This window comes from Saccoglossus kowalevskii, chromosome 10 (genome assembly GCF_978046115.1).
Source record: "Saccoglossus kowalevskii chromosome 10, keSacKowa6.1, whole genome shotgun sequence".
In the NCBI taxonomy this organism is placed as follows: Eukaryota; Metazoa; Hemichordata; class Enteropneusta; family Harrimaniidae; genus Saccoglossus; species Saccoglossus kowalevskii.
Window position 1 is genome coordinate 14942789 of NC_140650.1, and position 26423 is coordinate 14969211.

The 26423-nt window shown below is 36.0% G+C and overlaps 1 protein-coding gene across 3 annotated transcripts in view; it reads left to right on the forward strand.

Annotated features, from left to right (window-relative positions):
• The window catches only part of LOC100376112 (E3 ubiquitin-protein ligase RNF38-like), a 42004-nt gene that overhangs the window by 6092 nt on the left and 9489 nt on the right, over nucleotides 1–26423 (forward strand). For 2 of the 3 annotated variants that reach the window (XM_006816677.3, XM_085504297.1), the window contains exon 2: nucleotides 13813–13898. In XM_006816677.3, the coding sequence (XP_006816740.2) occupies nucleotides 13813–13898 (86 nt within the window). Of the gene's footprint in view, nucleotides 1–48; nucleotides 238–13812; nucleotides 13899–26423 lie in introns of those variants that run through there. The other variant, XM_085504298.1, reaches the window with a different exon arrangement.

Here is a 26423-nt window from a genome sequence, read left to right on the forward strand (position 1 = left end):
GCCACCAAATGCAAATGAAGCACTATTATATGGGGTCTTAGTTTAAAGGGTGTTTTTGGAACAGTGTATAATCCACCATATGGAAGAGTGTACATGAATGTAATTGCCTGGCAGAGAAAAAACAACATAACTGGGGCCCAGAAAATGATGAATTGTTGACATGCCGTTAGTATGTGTGTGGCCGGCTGTCTAAGAACAAAGGACTTGGCTATGTAGTCTAGTTTACTAGCTACCCAGGTGAGCGTGAAGCATCATAATTGGGCCGTGTTCTGAGTGCCTGTCCCTGTAAATCCTTCAAATGTCAGTTGTGTGAGAGACGTTGATGTTACATGGCTAGCCTTGGTGTTTGTAGTTTGTATGCACACTTGGGACATATGGACAGTCTTGTTTTATCTGCTCCCATAAAGGAGCTTTCAGTAAAATGTGCAGGTCAACTGGAAAGCTGTTGTGAATAGGTTCCATTATACCATCAGGGAATATGTGGACGGTCTGATGGCCAACAAAGAGGAGTTGTGCTGTTTCATACTGGTATTTTCTCTGCCACACTGATTATGTTAATTGATTTATGCATGTATTTAAGAGGGAAATATCTGCGAGTTGATTAATGTCGGCCTTAGAAGTGGCATCTCGGCCTGAGTGCCTCCCTCGTCCAATCAGTCAGTGGAATACCTGTGTTGTGAAATGCTTCACAGACTGAAGCTGTACAAGTGTTCAGCTTATTTCTCAGTTGACAGTGATTGTTTTGGTATTGCATACTTGATCTTATTCAAATCTCGGATTATGTAGATGAACTGTTCAACTTACTGGATGTCATTTTGTTTAAAATATTCGGCTCAATTTTCACACAAGTTTGATCATTCATGTGTGTGTTGGCTTTTCCTATTTGTTGAAATGACACTGTCTGGTGATTTTCAGCCAATGAGACATGCTGTCCCATCCCAATGAGAAAAAATATCAAGTGATTATCATAAATAGACCAATTTATTCTATTAACATCTAGATTCTTCTAGCAATTACCAGGTTTTGGCAAAGGGAAAAAAATCTTCGTCTTCAACCATGTATTTCAGAAAACTTTTCTGCTGAAAAATGATTTTGTGGTGATATTAGTGTACTAGTATCAATTGTACTAAACCATGTATTTTACAACTCAACATTTGCTATAATATAAAAAATGGAATGTAAAACAGAAAATGTTAACAAGATAGGAAAATTACGTTTCCTGGAATCCTATTATTTTTGATAGACCTTTAGTTTGTCCCATTAAAAAAATCGTTTCTGTTTGGTTTGTTTTCTAAAATAGATGGAGGGGAGGTTGTGCTTTTTAAGGTAATTTTTCATGGAAATTAATTTTCCTTTTGTTTTATGTTGTACACTTTTTACTGACTAGCATGATTGGATGACCAGAAACCTGAATATTTCCCTACTCGAATAGAGATACTCCGAAATATGTTGAAATGCCCATTCATTCTGAAAATATCTTTGGGAAATGTATTTTATTTCATTGCGCAGGGCATTGGAAAGAATTGATGCCATTTCAATCAGCATACAATTGTGTCGATGCCCAAGGAGTTTGTCATGATGCCCTTCCAAAAATGCGGATATTCCCCATACCCTTCCTATCTATCTATATGCTAATGCAATTTTATCAAATTTAAAATGGGTACCCTCTCAACTCCAAAGTTTCCTGTCAGCATATTCAGTTTTATGTTATGCGTTAATGATGGTAAGTTGAAATGGTTTTGGTCAGTTCATTTGTTATGGTTATATTTCTTAACTTTTATCGGCTATGCTATGAATTGTCTTGCATGTTGCAAGCAGTTATGACTAGTTCATACTCCAGTTTCATTTAGGATTGTTCAAACTCGTGTTAAAGTTGCAGTTAGAGATCATTCCTGTATTGGGGGGTCGATTAATATGTGAAATATGTACATGATTTGTGGAAAGTATTTCGAAATTTGTCCGAATTTGCCCTCAGGCTTTTTTCTGAATCATTACAGACTAGTAATTCAGAACAGGAGTAGCTATATGTGAATTCACGCTTTTATGAACACAATCATATACAAAGATATTTTTCTGAAATTTTCCTTCCATTTTCTTTCTACATACTAACCTGCTGTTCATTTCTTTCTTGGTTCATGGCATTAAGGTTAGTTATAATAAGATTATGATTAGTATTGGTAATTTGTTGGTATTGGTTAGGGTTGCCAAATGTAATATATTGTCACTGTGTCTTATTAATTATTGATCGTTTTCTATTGTAGTCATTGTTGGTGGTTTCTTATAGTTATGATTGGTTATGGTAAATTGTTCAAGCAAAAAACTATGCATGTGTTTATACAAATGACAGATCTGTTCTAAAAAAAATTTTTAGTCCAGTGTATAATATTATTTAAATAATACTTTTGTGTTTCTGATTGAGCAAATATGAAATACTGCAATCATGCTAGCTAGCCACTGCCTATTCAGAGTGGCAACTGCAGTTCACAATTTGTTTTCCAAGAACACCGGAGATCAATTTGAGTGCACTTTTAATGTTAGCAAGCAAAATAAATTTAACTTGACTTTTGATTGACTCAACCTATCCTACCTATATTGTATGAACTTGCGCTGAACCTATAATTTTTTGCTTTGAGACATGGATATTAATTTCTTATTTCGTGCACGTTTTTTAAAATAACTAAATGGAAAAAAAGAAATCGTGTCACCACCGGCATGATTATTTTGCTTTAGAAAATTCATTTATAGTAGAGGCAAATAGAACAGCAGATTCATTTGCTTGCTTTAGAAAATTCATTTATAGTAGAGGCAAATAGAACAGCAGATTCATTTGCTTGCTTTAGAAAATTCATTTATAGTAGAGGCAAAAAGAACAGCAGATTCATTTGCAAGTATCCATGAAGCGTGGTAAGATGAAAAATAAAATGGATGTGGTGTAGCTCATTCTGTAGCCTTTAGTAGTTTCTCCAAGCTCATACTGGCCAATATTTCCATCTCATTATGTAAATGATATGATAATTACCAATTTGCATACTAGTAGCCTTCTATGTAGGCAAGGCCAAACAAAGAAGGCCTTGTTTTAGCAATTGGCAAATTAAAATTGATGCTCCCATTACTGGTCTGCCATTTATATCCTTGCGTTCACTGATCTCTGTTCGAGTTTATCATTAATTTTGTTATCGATCGCTGTAAAAATGAAAAGAAATGAACCGCTATTTTGCTGTGTGTTGTAAATTACCAGTGCATCATCTAATGAATTTTCACCTTTACGGCGAGGTATCCCATAATGTCCATTTCATTGAGGTTACTTCTCACCTTGTTTGGCACGATTTCAACTACAATGGTTCATAAAATGAAAAAAACGGTATTTTTGCATTATAGATTCCAGTAAATTATCATTCTGTGTAATAATTTCATTGTTTTTGAATACTAAGAATATGGTGATGGTACTGAATGAAGCTTACATATGTGTGGGGAAAAATGCAATATATCATTAGGCACAAAAACCTATTTTAAAAAAAATACTGTAAACCTGTCATACTCGTAGAAACTTTCGTCAGAATTGTATTCAATTTTATTGTCCTGATCTCCCTAATTACTGTTAATCACTTGTCTTTTTCAATGGTCGGTATTACATAATATATCACACGTTTCTTGTATAAAGGCCAGGAAAAAAATGTCATTTCCTGCCCGTTGAGTTTCCACCTGTACTATTTGGGTAGGGTAGTTTTACAGTAATAAATTAAAGTTATGTTGTACTTACTAAGGTTTTTAAAAAATATAATTACCTGGGAACACATAAAATGCCTCACTGACTTTTCAAATTTTTATGATGTGAGAAACAGATTTTTTTTTTTCATTTGCCCGTTACTGAATTATTGTAATTATCTCCACTTCCACCAGAATTGGGGGGTGTTATGTCTCCAAGAATTGTTCGTCTTTTGAGAGACCATCTTTGCAGTACAATAAAAGCAGGTAGTCCATAAAAGAGAAATAAAAACGTTAAAATTTATATTTAGTAGAAGGTTATTCCCAAAGGGTTGGTTGTTGTATGTGCATAACAGAAGGGTACCTATTCATCACTGCAAGTGGAGACTGAAATTTGAGTAATGAGAATATGCAATTTAATAGCATAGAGTGATTTCTATCTCTATTCTTGCTGCTCTGATAGTAATGAAAAAAACATTGTTTATGGACCACATCTACCTAATTAGAAATCGCTTCTCTGAAACCATTAGTTTGCGTAACCTGCCAGTCATTACTTGTTTGGTTATTTAAATTATATGCAAATTTTATGTCTGTTCACAATTACAAATGCAGGATTGGTTCTCACATTTTTGAATTTGACCAATCACAAATCCCATAAATGCGATAGACCAATCAGGATGGGATCACCTTTGATGCTATTGTCATCTTCACATCTGCTTAATATGTTTGCTCTTCAGATAACAATTGGCCTACATGATGTAAATATTCAAATTAGCAGTTGTGCATTCATTACAGGCATGGTTTAAATGACAGGAAGTGGGATTTTTGCCATAAACACCAATTGACTTGCACGAAAATGATAAAATCCAACAAAAACAACACGTGTTTATTGGTGACATTTAAATTTAATTTAGTAACTAGTAAATCTAGTTGCCAGTTTTATTTGTCAATAAAATCTGCTTTTTTAAAATCGCTCCAATGGTTTTTGCGGACGCGACAAGAGGTAAAAATATAACCGTAGCTCGAATGAGTACCAGAGCATATTGATCATTACGTAAGCTCTTCATTCCGCGAAACCTAATTGACTGCAGCACATGTAACCTGAATTCAACGTTTCCACCACAAGTCGCTTTCTTTCAACACATAAATAGTTGTGTTCACAATTCGGGTAAAAAAACAAACTGGATCTCAGACCCAATAGGGAGTCGTGATCGATTCATATGACATTGCGATGAAGGGATGTGAAGCTAGCTCGTCGAGAAAGATATGGTCAGATGCCAAGAGTACTTGGAGTATATGGAGAGAAAATGACATTTTTGTTTCATGCTGACAGCTCAGTAAGGAACAACAAACGGGTGTACATTTGTACGAGGGTGTGATTCCAGCATGAGCCATGCATGGGTTCCAATGTGGATCTTGATAAACTTGAACATAATTGCTGTAATCCCTCTGCAAACATAAAGGATTGAAAATATTTGACCTGACTTGTGTTGTTTCGGATGTCAATGTGTTAAAAAATTAAGATGTTGATTGAAATGATTAAAAAATGATTCTTAGGGACATTTTTTGTGTGAAAAAAACCCATACATCACAAATAACTTTCTTATGTAATGCCAGATGATTAACATACTTAGCTATGATGTCATTTTCAATCCACCAATCAAATGTAATGTAAATAGGGTTGTTTTGATTATGTTCATTGATAATTATGCTTATGCCTTTATCGTAAATGCAAGTAAAAAGCACATAAATTCAAGGTTTTGAGTAAACTTTGGAGTCAAATTTGATGGTACATGTATCATTGTCAAGTCATTGTACTTAACTTGTCTGCTCAACTAAATGTTTCATTTGCATAAATATTAAATAACGTGGATTTTGAATGAGATCTAACTTAATTTAATTAAGGATGCTGTACACGTTTTTGGTATTGATTTTCTAAACTGATATTTTCATATAAAATATTTACTGACAACACAGAGCTATATATTGATGGAAAGCTTATTTCACACTGGATATGAAATCGACAAGATAGTGTGTGTATGGACGTGTATAGTCACGTGATCTCTGTGTAAACACAGAGAGCCATTTTCGGTAAAAAAAATAATTGAACCAATGAATAAACAAATTTAGTGGAACATTGGCAACAAAACAGTTTTTCAGACGACGCTCACCACCATTCCGTGTTAATTGAGATATATACTACATGATAGTTGGAGAAGAAATAATAATTTAGCTATCTTGAAAAAACAATGCGATCTGGTTCTTTCCGGTATTCAGAAATTAGAACGTAATTTCGAAACAAATAGGAAAATAGAAAAATCTCAGCGCGGCTTGAGAGGGTACATATCAAAGAGTGTCTGTGCAAAAAACTAGTATAATGCGTCCACTAAAACTCGAGATCAAAGGCCTGCAGTTGCCGTGAATCACTGTTTTGTTTAACCGAGAAAATGTCAAAAACAACTTAGCAGCAACGTATCGTCGGCTAACTCAAAATCAGTTTGTCCCATGGATCAAAACAAACTCATAATGAATAGTCATGGTATCTGTCTGTCATAATCACGCAGATGTGTGGATATGCGTGGTCGCAATTGGTTATAAAGTACGAAATTATGCTCCCGAATCCAATAGGAAACACTGTTTCACGGTGTGACAAAGCCGCGCCAAAATGACGTCATGATTTACATATTCATTAATACGTTGTGGGAGGAGACGCTCCTTTTCTGGAAGACTCATTACCATACATTGCCCTCCATGGAAGGAGGCTCTTGCTCAGCTGCTGAACCAGTAACCGTGGCTGAACGCACCACCAGAGTCAACTACATGTAGTTTTCTTTCCAAGATTATTTTTTTACTGCCCGAGATGTCTCGACGAAGATCTGTATTATCTGATTTGAATGGCAATGAGGGGGATAGAAGTCACAGCGAGTGCTGAACTGAATCGGGAGATGCGATCGCTTAGGTTTAAAGTTGTCTGTCGATGGGGCGTTGAATTTTCAGTTTATTTGCTCCATTATTATTTTGTTGATTTGTAAAATAACCTGTTCGCCATAAATCGTGTTTTCCGTTTTTTAGTTCCCAAAACTGTTGTGATAAAATTAGTGTGATTCTTTTTCCATCTTCAATGCGTAATACATAGTACCGGAACAACTGCTGGCGGGGACTACTGCCGGTATCTTACATTCAGTTCACTTTCTATATCATGTATAACAAATCTAACTTCATTGAATCCGTCAAATTATTTATTGAGAATGTGAAGATTAAGAAAAATAAAACAGGTAAAACAAAGATGCTCACACACACGCTTTTACAGCTGCTTGTCTCGTGCTTTACGTGTAGCCATGGTGTAGCCAAGTCCGGGCCCAAGTGTTTCACTTCCGACTCATTGTGGTCGGAGTCCATGACACGTAATTTGGTCACGAAAATTAAGTCTGCCATGTGCTCAAATTTTCTACCTTCTGTTTATACCTCCATGGTCTGATCAATTAAATCGTGGAAGGTACCTTCCATGATTAAATTTTCATAATAATCGCTTTACATACTGTCGACGTTCTTCTCCAAATTTCCTTGCATTCGTTTTCTTTCGTCACTGTCATAGTCGACCTCAAGACGGTTTCATAGTCGACTGCTTGAAGAGCGAGAAATTCAACAAAATTAAATTTGTGGACGATCGTAAATGGAATGCGTGTAACTTGTACCTCGGACTACTAATACTTGTATTACTAGTCTGAGCTTCTACTGAATGCAAGAGACTGTTTATATTTGCTATGGGTGGTGACTATTATGCAAATTATCTGTCTATTATGTCTTTGGCTGATTAATTAAAACACAGCTTTCAAAAAAATGACATGTGCTTTTGTTTTTAATTAACAAAAATTTATTTTTACACCCTATAAAAACATCCAATTCACTTTTTTTCCTACTGAGTGTTTGCTCCTTGTAGTCCAGCATTGAAAAATACAAAAAAGTAGAATTTGGGGTTTCAAAGCAAAAAAAGGTGTACAGCATCCTTAAGTTAATTAGTTAATAGTTAGTTAAGGCACGTGCATGCTTGCATCTTAGACATATCTTAGACATGCCTGGACTGATTACATTCAAACTTCACACATACATCATACACAATATTATATACCGTACTCAACCACGTTGGTGCCCATGCTCGGCTGAGCGCCCCCCCCCCACTTTTAGAAGATTTTTATTTTCGATTCATGTTCGCCTAAGCACCCATCCCCTTCAATATGTCCCTAATTTGACTGTTTAAACATAAAACTTGATCTTTGATCATTGTTTAACTTTTCTGAATACTGGTAATCGTTTTCATATGATACAGTGTGGATAGCGATGACCCTAAGACTGTTGTGAATGTGTAAACCACAGTAATCGTGCGTAAACTACGCTTCAACAATGACCTGTTAACGAAAGTGAAATGCGGTAAATACTTCATGCCATATTCAGTTTAGCTATCAAAAAATTGCTAGTTACCAGTTTTTGAAACAATCATGCTGTTTATTCGCCAAAATCAATTCCAACCGATTGTACCGATATTGTGACCTTGATAATTCACTTTCGGGTAAGCTCCCACCCCTTAAAAATCATGATTTTCTGAATTGCGGACACTGGGCACTAACACGGTCGAGTATGGTATATGCACAGCAATTTGTTTATAGATGGATTTTGTTCAAACTTGGTGCATGTGCTCATACATTGGACATTAGTTGCATTCACGCACAGCTCCTTAGCACGGGCTAAGAGGTCAAATGCCTTAGCCTGTGCTAAGCAAACATGCGTGAACGCTTAGCACGGGCTAAGGAATGCTAAGTATGGGTTAAATCTGATCCGAATTTAAGACGCGGTCTAGACCCTTAGCACGGGCTAACGAAGTGTGTGCGAACGCTTAGCCCAGGGCTAAGCGCCCTCTGCAGCGACCTTTGGGTGTGAACATTATGCACGTGATCAAATATATCCAACTTTCTCATTCCCAAAATGGCAACCGAGCTCAGTGTACAGGCTTCCACACTGATCAGGTCGCTGTAGTAGAGCGTACAGCAGCTCCAATCGTAGACAAAATAAATTGGGGTCACTGTCTACGACATGCATTAATAAACTCTGTATTCTGTTACGCCGTTGTATACTGTTTCTGTGCATCCAAATAAGTTGGGTCCGTCTTCTCTCGCGTACCTGTGCACGCCGCTTCAAAATTAGAACGAAACAATAGAACCACGCGCGTGTTATCCATTTTTCGTTCGTAAATAGCGGCTTGCCAAAGGTCACCGACTGATGGCGCCCCTTAGCCCGTGCTAACGACAAGCCCTCCCTGTGCGTGGACGCAATTGGGTCTAGCCGAAATGCAAATAGGCTAGATAAGCCTAAATCAGCTTAAATCTTAGCCCGTACTTCGTGTAACGTGAACACAACTATTATGGGGCCTTGATGTCATTTTGTTTTTCAGAGGGCTGACTCGTTTCCTTTTTGTTTTGTTTTAATTAATGCTGTTCCAGAGCATTACCTCTCAATATTAACAAGTACTCGTTTTACGATCAGATACAAGATGACTGTAAGTCAATCATTTTAAACTTTTTACCTCCAGTTCCCTCTTTTCATCACAAATTCACTGAATAGTTTGTTTACAGTCTGCACTTTCACTTCTAAAGATAGGTCAAAAGCAGCCAAAACTGATAATTGACTGGAATTTTTTTGGTAGTTTTATATGGAATTTATTTTCCCTGATATATGCTGAAACATGTGTATGACAAGTTGAATGTAAAATATAGGGAGAAAAAAGAATATAGTAAAAAATAAATTTCAAGCTTTTCAATTTCAAGTAGAGTATTTTACAATAGATCGGTAGCATATAAAAACCCAGTCTCCTCTCTCTTTGATATCTTCTGATGGCCTGTAGCTGATATTCAAGTAACTACGGATAATCTATGCACGTACACACCACTCTCTGTATGTTGAACATTCCTTGATTTTTAAGCCAGTCGTTCTAACTTGGGCAATAGTTAATCTGAGGCATGTGTTGCTTTGTTGAAGCACTGCTGACATGACCTTGGCCCTATCTGGCACACTGGGTATACCACTATAAACCTACAAACTTTTTAAAACCAAAATAGAACAAGAAAACTACTTAACAATTATGAAAAACAGTGAACTTCGCAAATCCTTAACAAAATTTAGACTTGGCAACCACTGTCTGAAAATTGAAACAGGCCGGCATACAGGATTGGATTTTAAAGACAGAGTCTGCAATATGTGCGACAATGACCATGTTGAAGATGAACAACATTTTGTCACAAATTGTCCTCATTACAATGAAATAAGATCAAAACTTTACATTGTAGCTAATAAACGTATACCAAATTTTGACAAATTTAGTAATGAAAATAAATTCATATCATTACTAAGTGACGAGAAAATGTCAATTCCTTTAGCGCAATATTTAAAAAACTGTTTTAATACAAGACAGCAGCACCTACATAAACTAAGCCAGTAATACATTCCTTGTATTCAACTTATTATCTTTTTTTTTTTTTTATGCCTTTTTGTTCCCTTACTCTTTATGTGGTTATTTTTCTTTTACTAATATCTGATTTGTAACCCTTTTCATCCCCTCCGAGGGATGTTGTGTGTTAATAAATAAATAAATAAATAAATAGTCTGTACAGTCTACTAAAGTGTGCCCTGGTTTTCCACTCCACCTCCGCAATTGAATCCACAGCAACAGATATGCTGTTGTCGGTGCAGAATGGAATCGTACAATGCTGATTGGGGCATTGATAATACTCCTCGCATGTATTGGTGCATGTTTTTCTCATGTTTTGTTTACTTTTATGGTCAGTTGACCCATTTTGACATTTTCATATCTACAGTACAAAAACACACATTTCTTTGATTAATGTTACGTTTCAAATGTAGTCAGAGATATTGACTGTTGTAATCTTTGGTTGCGTCTATGTTGAGCAGTCGCTATTCTGTGTCTGGGCTGTGACATCCTGCTTCTAATTGATTTGGCCTTCAGTTATATGGAAGCAGAATGCAAGCCTTCTAGGCCTATCCATTGTATTGGTGCCAGTTATTCGGTACCATGGTAGAACTTCGTAATGCCCCTGCGTTACCTTTGTAATGGAATTGCTGAGATACAGAGAGAGCCGTCTGTCTTGAGTTCAAATAAAAATCAAATCAATTGAGCATCCTCAATAACTGTGTTAATTTAGTCCCAACATAAATTTGAGAATGGACGTGTTAGTAGATATAATAGGATTTTTAGGTTGAATGTTGAAAAAATGAAAGTTATGGTTTGTTGCAAGCAGAAAAGTATGTAGTTTAATTTTAAAGCATTTGGCCTTCAGGTCTCTTCTGCAGTACAGCCTCTTTCTAACTACTCATGAATACCTTGGATGCCAGGGTAATTGTATCGTGAATACTTCAATCTTGATAACCACATTGGCTTTAACTAGAATACTAATTTACATTCTGCTTTGAATTTTTTAGTTTTATAGAAATTTCTGGGTTTTTTTCAAGGAGATTTTAGCACTTTCATGTGAAACTTTTATAGCTTGTGAAAAATCAGGGCTAATGTATATCACATTAGATTTGTGGTGCTTATTGTAGATACAATATCAAGGATGGTATTTCTTTTGAATTTTTATATATAAAAATTTTTATGTATATAGTAACCACCAAATTAATTTTTTAGAATTTTTGTTTTGACCGATCACTAGCTCATACATTTGATATAATTGTCCATAAATATTGAGTTGTTCCTGTTGAGTTGATCAAAATAAAATAAGTTTGACTTAAGACATTTTTTTTATAAACTAATTTTATATGCTGATTTTATTTTGGTCTCTACATGTAAACTAAAGCGAATCTGCAATTGCTGAAAGGGTGGTCACATATAAACAGGTTGCTGACTGTACTTACTGGTAATGTATGTCCACATTAATAAGAAAGCTATGGTCAAAATAAGTCACATTATAATAATCCAGTATACATTATGTACAGCAATTGCAATTTTTCCTGTTGTGCTCTTGTATTGGAGATGAGCTTCTACTAGAACTAGTATGATATGCTCAGTTTGGCCATAAACAATAGGTGTGTAGCCATGTTGATTTCCATGCAGGTCTGGACTGGATAATTAATGTTGTTAAAGTTAAATGCTGTATGATATATAGAAAGCTCTAACCATACAATTTTCATAATGTCGAAGTTGCCATCTGCCAGATTCGATTCTGTTAAAATGTGTGCTATCATCTTGTGTTATTTTGTTGGTTTATACTGTGTAAAATTGAACTTTCATTGTAGTTGTTTTCCCCCTCTGGGTTGGAATTTCTGAGAACTGATGGGTACTATATGTCATGTGCTGTCTTACACGTTCACCAAAAAGCAGTATTCACAACTAACAAGCAGTATTCGTAACTAACAAACACTGAATTTTTTATTGAAATCAGACATTTTCTCGGAGGATTACACTCAACTTGTTGCCATTGGTGATAACCAGAACATTTTTTGACTCCCGTGTGCAAAGCACAAAAGGGAGTCTTTGCAGTTACCCTGTCTGTATGTCTGTATGTCTGTCTGTATGTATGTATGTATGTATGTCACTTTTTTTGTTCCACCGTTATCTCAAGAACCACTAATCAAATTTTGGTGAAACTTGGTACATAGATGTTCTGGGATAATGCAGAGTTGATTAGTTTTTGGTAAAAATCTATGAATATTAAATACCTAATTTGCATGATAATTAACTGATTTTAAGCTGTTCCATGACTGTTCACTGATATTTGAAGAACCACTCATTGGATTTTGATGAAACTTGGCACATGGATGTTCTGATCTAATGCGCAGATTTCATGAGTTTGGGGTAAAAATCTGTTTATATTAATTACCTAATTTGCATAATGATTAATCAATTTTCGGCTTTTCCACTGATATCTCAAGTACTAATCATAACATTTCAATAAAACTTGGTACATAGATGTCATATGAGACTGCACAGACTTGATAGTTTTTAGGGTAATATCAGTACATATTAATTAGCTAAATTGCATAATTAATTAATTTTCAGCTTAATTTTTAATGTGTCTCCAATACTCTCAGCACACGGGAGTTCTTTCTAAGCTTCTTTGATTATTTTTTATTTTAATTTTTCCGGAGGGGCAGAAATGAGAAACAATTTTTTCCTGGCCTTGTTAAAGTATTGAAGTGACAACTTCTTTTTCATCTTTGCACATGTGTATCTGATTGTCAAAACTATTTTCTATCATTACAGATTTGTTTAAAGCTTCATTCATTCAAAATTTATTTAGAAAAATTCATTAATTTTATTATTTAAAAGGTACATGCAATTATCCCATCTGGGTCTGAGCTCTTACATTTAGGTCACACAATCTTATTTCAGGTTCATTTGAAACATGCATGTTGACTAATGTTGTTGCTTTTGTTTTTGGTTCATATCATAATTAAATATACTTTATTCATGTGCCTCATTCATATTTATGTCAACGCAAGAATATTTATTCGTAGTTTATTTTTTTCGCGTTCATACATGCTCGGTATGTCAATCTAAGCGTGGGTCAGTCCATAACTTTACTTCATGGCGTTTAGAACGATACAATCCAGATTGTCATTCACATGCCGATTATTTTATCAATATAAGCACAGGTCATCCCACACCATCACTGGATGGGGCTTAGAGCAAAATAATAATCTGAATTTTGTTCATATCCTGTTTTTTCATTATAAACGAAAGGGCACCCCAAACCATCACTGGTTACTTCACTAGACAGCGCTTAGAACAAAACAATCGTTCACATGTCATTTGTTGTATCAATCTAACACCATGTTTCTAAACTGTTATAGATCACCATGTTTCTAAACTGTTATAGATTGATACATGCATTTTTTTTACGGTTGGTATTCAGCTATATTGATACGAGCGTCTGGACTTAGCGCTAGAATTTTTCAACCAGTTGTCTAGGTGTAACCAGGTGTAACAACCTGCTGAAAGTCCCCATAAATAGCCGAAATAAAATGGAAAAAATGATGTCAACAACTTAGGTATATTCCAGAATATAATAATAATGTTTTTTATATTTTGGTTTATTTCAGAATCTTTTGCTAGTGGACATCATCCAATGCAGCATTCACCTCACTATCATCACTCAGGGAATCCAGTGGATGAAAACGACAGCAAGGTAAGATCTCATTGATGACCCACCCAGTCTTGTTACAATTCCACAATAACCTCCAATATCCACATGTCTCAAACTACATGTAGCAACACACATGGTCATGTTTACAAACCAAGGCTACAATCGGGTTGTTTTGCAGCTGGAGTCGGCCATCGAATGAGTTGGCTGGAGTCAGCCATCGAATGAGTTGGCTGAAGTCGGCCATCGAATGAGTTGGCTGGAATCGGCCATTGAATGAGTTGGCTGGAGTTGACCATTGAATGAGTTGGCTGGAGCCGGCCATTGAATGACTTGGCTGGAGCCGGCCATTGAATGACTTGGCTCGAGTCAGCCATTGAATGAGTTGGCTCGAGTCAGCCATTGAATGAGTTGGCTCGAGTCAGCCATTGAATGAGTTGGCTCGAGTCAGCCATTGAATGAGTTGGCTCGAGTCAGCCATTGAATGAGTTGGCTCGAGTCAGCCATTGAATGAGTTGGCTGGAGTCAGCCATTGAATGAGTTGGCTGGAGTCAGCCATTGAATGAGTTGGCTGGAGTCAGCCATTGAATGAGTTGGCTGGAGTCAGCCATTGAATGAGTTGGCTGGAGTCAGCCATTGAATGAGTTGGCTGGAGTCAGCCATTGAATGAGTTGGCTGGAGTCAGCCATTGAATGAGTTGGCTGGAGTCAGCCATTGAATGAGTTGGCTGGAGTCAGCCATTGAATGAGTTGGCTGGAGTCAGCCATTGAATGAGTTGGCTGGAGTCAGCCATTGAATGAGTTGGCTGGAGTCAGCCATTGAATGAGTTGGCTGGAGTCAGCCATTGAATGAGTTGGCTGGAGTCAGCCATTGAATGAGTTGGCTGGAGTCAGCCATTGAATGAGTTGGCTGGAGTCAGCCATTGAATGATTTGGCCGGAGTCAGCCATTGAATGATTTGGCTGGAGTCAGCCATCGAATGAGTTGGCTGGAGCCTTCCATTGAATGACTTGGCTGGAGTCGGCCATTGAATGAGTTGGCTGGAGTCGGCCATTGAATGAGTTGGCTGGAGTCGGCCATTGAATGAGTTGGCTGGAGTCGGCCATTGAATGAATTGGCTGGAGTCGGCCATTGAATGAGTTGGCTGGAGCCGGCCATTGAATGAGTTGGCTGGAGCCGGCCATTGAATGAGTTGGCTGGAGCCGGCCATTGAATGAGTTGGCTGGAGCCGGCCATTGAATGAGTTGGCTGGAGCCGGCCATTGAATGAGTTGGCTGGAGCCGGCCATTGAATGAGTTGGCTGGAGCCGGCCATTGAATGAGTTGGCTGGAGCCGGCCATTGAATGAGTTGGCTGGAGCCGGCCATTGAATGAGTTGGCTGGAGTCGGCCATTGAATGAGTTGGCCAGAGTCTGCCATTGAATGAGTTGGCCAGAGTCTGCCATTGAATGAGTTGGCTGGAGTCAATTTGATTTTTTTGCACAAAATTTTTAAAAATTCTTTGAGTACACAATTAAAATGCTGTGGGTGGGTTTATGTAAACATAATAAATAGGACTCATACTACACTAAAAATAACAATGTATGACATTCACTAGTAAGCCTCCATATACGAGTAATCTTATTCCTGCATATAATATTGGATGTGAATATATAGATATATTGAAACTGTACTATATACACATTTACATTTTTTTTGTGTAAATATAGTACGTTCACCATTACCTTAAAATGACAACATTCATTTGTTAAAAAATAGGGAAATCTCGTGCAAAACTATTCCGAAAAGTGTTCCTTTTCCTTCCTTTTCAGTTATAATTAGTCACGTAGTAAAAGCGCCAACAATTCAAAATAATAAATGGTTCCATTCTCATTGATTTTTGTGACCAGCATGTTTCATAGAGCCGATAGAATGGCAGATGGATAGTGTTTGCTTTTAGACAAATTGGCCCTGAAAATATGCCAAATATAATGGCGCTATTATTTGGTCAACCATTATAGGCTAAGGCACACTTCTGTTTTCGCAATATTACCAGGGAATATAGTCACTTCATCAAACGAATTATTAAGCCAAAACTATGAAATATTTGCTCATTAACATGAAAATAATAGCTGTTATGCGTAAATGGGGGTTTGTTTTCAGTTCATTGACTTTTATATTATAATTCGTCAATGGTTTTGTAATTACCTTGGAAATTTTAATATTTTGTGATAATTCGTCTATCTGGCTGCTAAGCGTGTCTATTATAAATTATTAAATATAATTTTTCTCATAAAGTGTATTTTTGAGTTTCTGTGAAATGCAGATTGCATCATGATTGAAGTAAAAAAAAACATTAAAATTATTTGATACACAAAACCACAGCCATTTTGTTTACATTCTCAGAAAAAAGTTTGTTTTTTTAAAAAACGTTGTACCATAATGGTTACCCATGGCAACATAATTGCTGTGTACAATGCCCATTTTGCATTGAATTTATCATAAAAGTGTGTTTTTTTTCTTCATCCTTTTTGAAGGATGAATGGGTGTATTGATTGAAAGGCAATGTTGACATAGTGCTACTGGATTTCTACCTGTATGAGTTCTATTCGTATGTCCTTCGATCACTACGTGTATACAGTGTACAAATGAAACTGGAGTACAATCACCACCATTCAGCTGAATCAGGACCCCCTAGCATGCTGAGCCATTTAAAGAACATATCTCTATGTAACAGATTTTCTTTATTAATCACTAACCAGAATGGATAATATATCATACAATTGTTTTTTTTCATGATTTTTTTTTTTCATGTATTGTGCATGGAAGTCTGCATGTGAGGTGGCCAGCTCTTATCTCGCTAATCCTGCTGTTATGTGGCTTCCCACAATGCATTGCAGACACAAAGCATTGTTATCTCTGAAACCATTCAAGTAGAGAGGGCAAATACTTTCTTATGCAAATGAAACTTTCTGAAAGCCCAGATCCTGTGTGCACACATTCTTGGACAGAGCCCAGTGTGGTAGATAAAAAGCTTTCTTAGGTTAGGTGGCATACCACTTTTGTTTCAACCATTTTTTTTTCCATTTCATGCTCCACTTGAAACCACAACATTTCATTATGTTGAACAAACAAGAAGCCATGTCCTCTTTTTTTTATCGTCTTTGACCCCCTTTTTTCGGTCTCCTCCGCAGGATCTTTCCCCACACTAAGACATTGCTTTATGTTCAGTTTCAGTACTGTTAGTATCACATTGGAAAATATCTGGTTCACTCAAAAATCCCTTTCGTTCTCACTCCATTGCTGTAGACTGAAACATTTATTCTTTCACTGTGAAAATTACCGACCTGTGTAATATTAATTATTGAATGGCCTTAATTTTTCCTCCCAACATTTTGCAAAATTTTATGAAATTAACTGCATGTATCATTTTGTTATAAACTTTGGAATAAATTGACAGTTTATCATTGATTACTAATCCTAATCAAAATTTGTGAATAAAAAGTTGATTCAAAAGGTAACAGCTTTGAAAATTTGTAAAATATATTTGTCAATACTTCTACAAGCTTGATTTAAAAAAATAACAAAATTCAATGATATTTTATTTTTCACCTACCATGTGAAACTGATGGTGTGACTTCACTTTTCCTAATCCACTGTTAGCATGATTTGTACAAGGCTCTGTTGTAACTTTTTAACTTGTCCCTGGGGGCGAAGGGATTATAGTCTCCAATATCCCTCTGATGTCATATGCTGTAGTCTAGCTGGTGGGGAGGGGGGGGGGATACAGTGAGAGGAGAGCATCAAAGCTTTGGGAGTGTTTTTATTGGTTGGAATTGATAACAGTTATCAGTAGCTAAATTAATGTCTCTGAAATGTCCATAAAACCAGACTGATTATGACATTCAAAACTGTGAATTTAATTCTCTTGGCAACACTTTCTGTGCTAGGCTCTACCTTATATATAACTTGTTTTTAAAGAAAACGTTCCTAACGAGAAATAGAGAAGTACTAATCACTGGTACATAAGGATAGAGAATCCCTGTACAGAGTTGAGTCATTATGGACATAACATAAAACAGGAACTAAAAATGGGGGCGCATACTCAAATGACTTCCTTTTTGAGTTCATAGAGCGGCTGTCGGTTTAGTATTACTCACCGACTATGTTGACTAGTCAGTATGTAATGGTGATTCACTCCTTCCTGTGCTACAAAAGCATAGGCTTGGGGGAATGTCCTAACAGTTTTCATTTGTAACAACACCGCTTGCCTTGGACAGTTCTGTCCGTCTCTGGATTAAGCAAGGAGCTGATAGTGGTTGAATGACTGGTTGTCGGTGAGTGGAATGTTTATTATAATGTAATGAATGGCATTGATCGGGTCCTTCTTCAGTGGCTTCTATACCTTGTGAAGTTCTGCTTCTCGTAAACTTAATGGCTTTTCATATTCGTTTTTCTCAAAACCTAGTATGTAATGTGTTGCCTGGAGGTTGCTTCATTCCTAAAGCCTAGTGTTTTGTATTTCTCTTCTTTCTTTTTTTCACGAGAAATTTTTCTTTGACTTACACTCCTAGATGGGTATATTATGAGATACGTTTTTTGTTTTTTTCTTTGTTCATTTCTACATTTTCATTCTAATACGTTTGATCCACTGTGTCTGTTGATTATCCAGACTCACTGGAAACATGAAACTAGTCAAGGTCATGTGTTTAGTTCCATGCTATCAAGTACTAGTTGGTCTGTTAACTCACTGTCCCACATTCATTGAGTGACCGAGTTGTGTTGACATGGTCAAAATAAAAGCACACCTCATTGATATGTTGATCAGCCATATGGTGATTGAAATTCGCAATCTTTTGTTTTGCCTCTCAACTAATTAACATTTTTAATGAGAGTATCTTGGGACAAATCTAATGACCTTATATTATTTTATTCCCTATTTTCAGTCAAATTGGGTGAAGCCAGTACATGTGTTAGCAGTGTAGTCTCGTTTTATGAATGAATCTACAGACAAAGGTGGTCTTTTAATCTACATAATTAAATATTGAAAATTTAAATTTATTCACCAATTAACAATAGCTTGTCGTATGTTTCTTTCACACAGTCCAGACATTCCGACTCATTTCACTAAATTAATTTAAATTTGAAAAAAAAAAATTATTCAGCGTTGTTGTTTTTTTTGTCTTTTTTGGGGAGGTGGGATGGAAGATAAAAGTGATAGAACTATAAAAGAACGCCATTGAATTGATAAGAAGTAAAAAAGTTTATCTTTACATAGCTTGGTACTTTAGAAAAGGGCTGTGTCGTATTAGATGCCGTCATTTACAAGTGTAGCATGGGTGTGTGATGGCCGCTCAGCCATTTGAAATTTGTCTTTTGTTCCACTGCTTTGTATATAAACACTGCTTTGCACACTATTAAAAGTTTGGGTGATTTTATTTTTGATGTTGGCAACAGCTTGAGAGAAAGGGGTAGTACAACAAAAACACCCAGCTGGCAATGCACATAAAGTTTACTGAGTAAATGAAATACTGTGTTATTAAACTTCAATAAATTCTTAAATCCAAAACTGTATGGCTTGCAGTATGGTCACGCTTATTAGCAGTGATGACAGAAATTTGGTGATTAAAAATGGACAGCGAGATTAGACTTGTTTTATTTTAATGTACAGCATTGTCAGATTTCCTTGAATGTATTACACTGAGGTATGGCTAAATCTATCGCAGCCTACCGGTATATACCGATGTTGTGTTATCGTGTCTTTTATCTGAAATAACAAGGCTGTACTGATTGCATTTTTGCCATTGGCTCAGAAGAATGGTGGCTACCTATTAACATTATTTAAATTAAAAAAAATACTCAGACATGTGTATTTCAGATACGCAATATAAAATAATTGCATGGAATCAACAGGTACATACAAAATTACTATGAAACAAAACCTAGCAATTTATACCAAATTTTTACACGTTTCAAATATGATTTTGTTTTATTATTAAAACATGTATTTTATTTTTAGAAATCTATAATTTGTACTTGGCATGCTCCCAACTATTTTGTAATCTTAGTCTCGGAACAAAATACAAAAAGGATCTTCCAGTTACTTTATTAAGCTCTTCGGTAAATTTAAACAAAAATAAAATGAATTCTACGGGTTAATTGAAACCTTCACTCTAAGCTCCAAAATAAACGATTTTAAAACTATGCTTTTAAAATCCTTGTGTCAAGTGTTTACAGAATAATTATGTAACAATTCTCTCGCAACAACAACAAAATAAATTTGTATTCTCTAATTATGAATTCTTGAAAAAAGTGAAACAGCTGTGCAGCTTTTTTTTTGTGTGAAGTGTAAAATGGATTCCCAATGGTTAGATGTAACATGTATACTATATGAGATCATATCACAACCCGGATCCATATGTACAGGCTGCCTACCCCCCCCCCCCTATATAGCTGCTATTTAGCTCGCAGTCCCCCACCGAGATGTTCCTAATGGGGGCTGTTAATCTTCTTAGGTATTGTCCTGCTCAATGTATACATGCCCTCCCCTACATGTTGTACAGTTAAATTTGAATGATGTAGGCGCGTGGAAGGTCACACAGTGTAGACGCATTTCTATTGGTGGATGAGAAAAGGTCACCTAACAGTAGGGGGTATTGATAAAGAATGATAGTGGGAGGTACTTCTTTTATCTGCTTTTGAATAGCACTTGAGGTATGGATTTGGAACTCTGTATTCAGTCTGTATTAAGAGGAAAGGCTTCTCAAGTGTGAAATTGTTCGTGGTACCAGGATCTATGAGACTAGTGTGTTGTTCTAAGCTGCTAGCTACGATAGCAGATTGTCTCTCTCTCTCTCTCTCTCTCTCTCTCTCTCTCTGTGCATAATGCTACCACTGTTCCTAGAGTCATTATCACATGAAGGATAAATTAAACTGCACCGGAAAGCATGTCTGTGTGTAGCAGCTTTTATACAGGAGAGCAAAGTAAGTTGATTTTGTTGACTAAATTATACGTGCAGGAAATGTATGTTGTTGCAGTCTTCAAGTATTGCGAATTTTTTACTGTTTAGTCAGTCAGTGTGTCCTACATAACTGAGTTCCTACTGTGTTCATTCTGTACTGACCTCGTACTCATAGTGCTTGAACTGCTCGGCAGTGTATGTTGTTTAACTGTAAACACTGTATCGTCCTTGATACTCAGGGCGTTTAATACGTACTCAAAACACACTCACAAAATACAATCATAGCTGATTTCTGTTTTTGAATACTGAATGTTAGAATAACGGTTATTATTACTTTTGTGAAGGTGGGGAACTTGGGCAATGAATAAGCTCCGAAATGTGAATGTATTTTAATCCGAAGAGGTCAAAGTTTGAACTACAAGGATGATTTACACAGAAAGCATACAACACTTGCTAGTAGAAAACATCTATCTGATAAGTTTTACAATAATTATCGGTGTTTCGAGGTTTTATTTTCTAAATTATGGACAATGAAATTCAATTACGATTGCTGATATCAAGGGATACATAGGAACTGTTCCAGCATATGGTAATACGGATTTCTAGAGGTAGCCATTGTATACCCTCAACTCAGTCAATCCAAGGCCAGGCGTTATAAAGTAACCTAAATGGAATGAATGAGGTGCGGTCCTGAAGGGATTACTTTGTTGCTTTAAGAGAACTGACCTCTACACAGTATTTGTACCAGATAGGGGAATTTTAGATTCAGAATAAACATACGTGAAACAATTAAAAGAAGGAGAGAAAGAAAGAAAGAAATTTAAAAAATATACCATCAATTTTTGATTAATGTATATTTCTATAAATATATAAATTTTACCCAAAATGGAGGTTAGTCGGATGGTTGGTCGGCAAATTCATTTCTGCATGTTGGGTACATGTGTCTGATGATGTGTGTCTGCTTTGATCAAATTGATGTTGTCATGGTGGTGTAAATTTGCCACATCAATTTCATCGTAACCACTTTTATGCTTCTTGTCTGTTAATGTTTTTTTTTTTAAAGAAATTATTAAAAAAAAAAATTGATATGTAGTGATTGATTGGTTGGGAATATTAAAAAAGCATGTTTTTTTTTCCAAATCCAATCATTTAAATGAAACACAGGGCATCTTTGTATCCTAGTCAGAAGGCAATTTTCGTTCTCCTAATAGAGGAATCAACTGTGTTTATCCTCCCCTCCCTTGTGTATTAAGTCTTGGCCTAATACTGAGTTCATTGTTCTTGCAAAGAAAAATACATTTTCCCTGCACCTACCTTTTCAGTGGTGTGGAAATTATTGTCATTGTAACGATCTGTATTGTTTTTTGGCTCAAAGGTATTTCTCCACTTTTAACATTTGCTATGAGATCTATGAAGCTGGTATTAAAATTATTGCTCTTAACATTTGTTGAAAAATGGATGTACTTCTGAGTTGCGAAAATTCTGTTATATATTCAGATACCTTGCATTTAAAAATAAAATATCGTTATCAATAAAAAAAAAAAAAAAGCATCAAAAATTAAACCTTGTCAGTCTAGGGAGTCTGCATGCTTGTTACGGAAGTTAAGGGAGCTTATAGGCTGAACTTTCTCCATCTGTGCACATCCATTTAACAAACAATTTATAATATTAAAAAATGTAATCGCATCGATTCATAACTGTAAATAATTCAGACGATAATCCTACAGTTTTTTTTGTTTTAATTTGAGATATTCCGATTAGCATAATCCTGTTGCAAGCTTAATTATGAGACCTGCTCTCTACTGTGTGACTTAGTGATTGACCCTGTGTACGGGCTTAGTCGAATTTCCATAGATAGTATACAGTAACCAAATGAAAACACATGCTGTCTTGTAGGGAGATGAACTTTTGGATTAAAGACGCTCTCGTATTTCAGGGTTACTGTGTAAGCACGAAGTCTGTTGATGCGCCAGTCAGAAATTAAAGCTTGACTCGTTGTTGAATAGATGCAATGCTATCCTTTTTAATGTTTGTAGATTTCTAGGTCATCAACCCCCCATCCCCCTTTTGCCCATGAAATCTATTCAATATTGCTTATACGTCAGAAGTATCACCTTGGACAACCTTCGGTCAAACTTGGTGCTATTCTTTTGGAGAAAAACACTCATAAAAAAAAATAAAAACAGTACTGTGGTTTATAATAGAAATGGTATTGATTTTTACATTCAACACGATATTGATGTTTATAGAAAGGGACATTGTACGTGTGGGCGTCTATCGAGCAGTTGTGTTTTCAAAATAGGAAGTTAGTTTTAGGTTTGTGTCTCTAGTATTAGAGGTAAGTCGGTTATCTCCCAATGCTGTGAAAAGATTCAACTGAAACTTAATTGAATTCATGTACATGTAGTAGTGAGATGGTGCTGACACGCATCACCTCGATTCTGTTCAGACAAATGAAACATTCCCGGCAAAAAAAATTATCCTATTTTCGCACTTCCGATTTTATTTTGACAGACAGAATTTTAGAAATTTTGATAAAACAAAATAACGTGAAAACGCTGGTATTGACCGGATTATAGAAAAAAACGGTTATTTATTTTTAAATAAACCCGTTGTACTCTCAAATTATAGACGGAATTGTTTCCAGTACTGAACTTAGTCTACAATCAATAAAAAAAATTGTACAAAACTGTCAAGCAGTGTGGGAAATCAGTTTTCCAATTATGGGGAAAACGTGACACTGAACTGTAGTAATATTGACTTATAATAATAATTTTTGTTACTGTATATTGAGCGATTATCAAAATTAGGCATAGTTGATTGACTGTCTTTTAAAATTCAGTATACGGCTTCATTATTCACCAGTTTACTTTTAAACCATGCGACTAAACCAACATATTTTGTGTTCCAAAAAAAAAGAAAATAATGCGCACAATTGTAATGACAGGTGGGTTAGATACATTACATCTTCCAATTAGGAGAGCTCTTTTTCATAAGGTTGAATGAAATGCTTGATAAACTGAACAGAAATAATGCAACAAATGTACCATTGTGTAGAAACAATGCATTGAATAAAGGTGGCATGTGCAGTACGATGTCAATGGACAAGGATGGTTACGAAACTCTAATATTCGACCATGAAATGAAAGTAAGCTTTTGGTATGTGACCTTTTTTGCAATCAAATTTTGTTGGTAGACTCGAAACATGTGTGTACACTGACATATTTGTGTTGCTAGAAGTGTTTGCGATTTTGCGAAAGTCACTGACCCCCCTTTGAATCAGAAAATTTACAATAATTATTAAAAATAAAAACAACAATTAAAGTCGTTTTCTACTGATAGAGGAAATACATTACATGTCGTCTTACTTACATTGAAAGAAACCTATCTAAGACTATTAATAGTATTAAGGTTACCAAATCTTGTTGACATACTGTTTTTCAAAAGTCTGCCTGGTGCAATTGTGTTCTATTTGAAATCACATTGAGATGAAATCTGGAAATCGTTGCTTTGGGTTATGGCCATTTTTCTGACAATTTTTGAATGATTCAACCTACAAGTTTAATTGCGATTACGTGCTTCTGACATGAGCTACTTGATCGACTTACACAAAACCTCTTCTGTCTATACTTAGCTCGGTTAATTATACAAGAATCTGTTTTGCCTTGAGCTTTCTCATCACTGAATGGGAATGCAGTTCTTGCAAACGGTCTTCTATTACCACTGGGATCCTTGACGTTATGGTCACACACACACACACACACACACACGGTACACCAACAAGCATCTTTAAGTGTTCCAACCGTCTTGCTGAATCTACACTTATATTCACATATGCGTAAAGACGAGATGTGCTTACACATGTCAGCATTAAGCAGTAATAATCTTTTATTCTGCTCGATACTAGGTGTCTCTGTGTTGATTTACGGTATACACCGACTGTAGGTTAAAATTCCTGCAGGTTTTCAGTCGCATAGGCAATGCAATGACTGTAAAAGTACTGAAAACTGTAAATTTTTTCCTGAGAGTCGCGTTTTCACGATTTTAGTGGAAGTTAGTGAAAATCGATGAAATTTTGTTGCAGTTATAGTCGAATCTTGAAAATTCCTATCAACGAAAATTAGATTACATTAGAGAGAAATTAATACAATTTCAGTACTATAAGGGGGAGGGTACTTTTTACTTATTTTGAACTACACTACCATAGTTCATACTGTCTAGGCTCTAGCTGTGTTGTAAGTCATCGTGTTTCCAACTTGAGGCATTTCCAGTCACTCTACTCTGTAATCAAGAACCACCCTGTTCTAGTTTTCGATGGTAATAATAAACTTTGTTTTTATATTCTGTTAGCTTCAAGGTAATCTTCTAACTAGCCTTCATATGAAATGTCTCAATAGATAGACTCCTGGTGAAGACGTGTGCATCAGACCGAGAGAGATAACTTCAATCCATTTTGAAGCTGAGACCCAGAACAAGGCATTACTTTACCAAAGTTTTTTGTAACTCAGTGTTACGCGTAGGCTACTTGTTGTTTACAGCAATTGTTACAATAAAGGCGTGAACCTTTATTATGGAAACTTATAAAAAATTTACTACGGGAGATCCCCACGATTGGATTCAGGTCCATGGTTGAAGTTTTTGTTAGCTATTGAAGCCCTTTGGTTAAGCACATTACCCATGAGCCTTTGTATCGAAATATAGATCACTTCAAATTAATCATTCGCATTATTTTGAATATTACAAGTGGTGTCGTCACTGCAGTTCGCTGAGAAACGTTAAATTGTAAAATGCCGTTATTTTCATGTGAATGGGAAATAACTGTGATGGGTTAAGATCACATTTACCATTGCAGCTGTGTTAATGTCTTTGAGAGCCTGCAGGTGATGTGATGGGATGAGAGAGAGAGAGAAAGAGAGAGAGAGAGAGAGAGAGAGAGAGATGATTCAAGATGAACGACAGGATACTTCCTGTTGAAAGTTGAACATTGATTAGCGGATTCACAATGCAAGGTCAAAGTCAAATTCACTTAGAAGTAGATGGATAAGAGACAATCGTGGAAAGTTTTGTTTTTTTCACAGGATTGATGAGCTAGATGAGAATAGAATTGGGATCAGAGACAGAAAGTCTACTACTGGGTATGATTATATAGCTGGTAATCCCTGGCCGTTTTCAAACTGGTCTCTCTAGTTGTTTTATATATTGTCTTACTTACAGGCAGTAGTGCTGTTAAATTATTTAGAAGCATATGGTGCCTCCAGGCACAGGTTTTCACTGTAATAACTGTGCTTGGTTAAAACGTCAGTAAAATCAGTCCAAATAGGATTGGGGTGATCATCTTGCTGAATTTCTAATTTGTAAATAATAAAATTGCTGATAGACCTCTGGTATGGCAGAGGGAATCATTGGGTACCTTTTCATAGTGACACTCAATGTCAATGTTGCTGTGGCAGTCAAGGTCAATGTTTCCGCCATTTGGGTTTGAAGTAAATCATGCTGGCCTGCTCTGTGTTTTATTGCTGGCTGATCATTTATTTTTATCAATATTATAAACTACACGTATCTTGACCTTTTTGGAACGTTGACTTGCATATGTCATTTGTATTGGTATAAAATGCTGATGAAAATACAAAA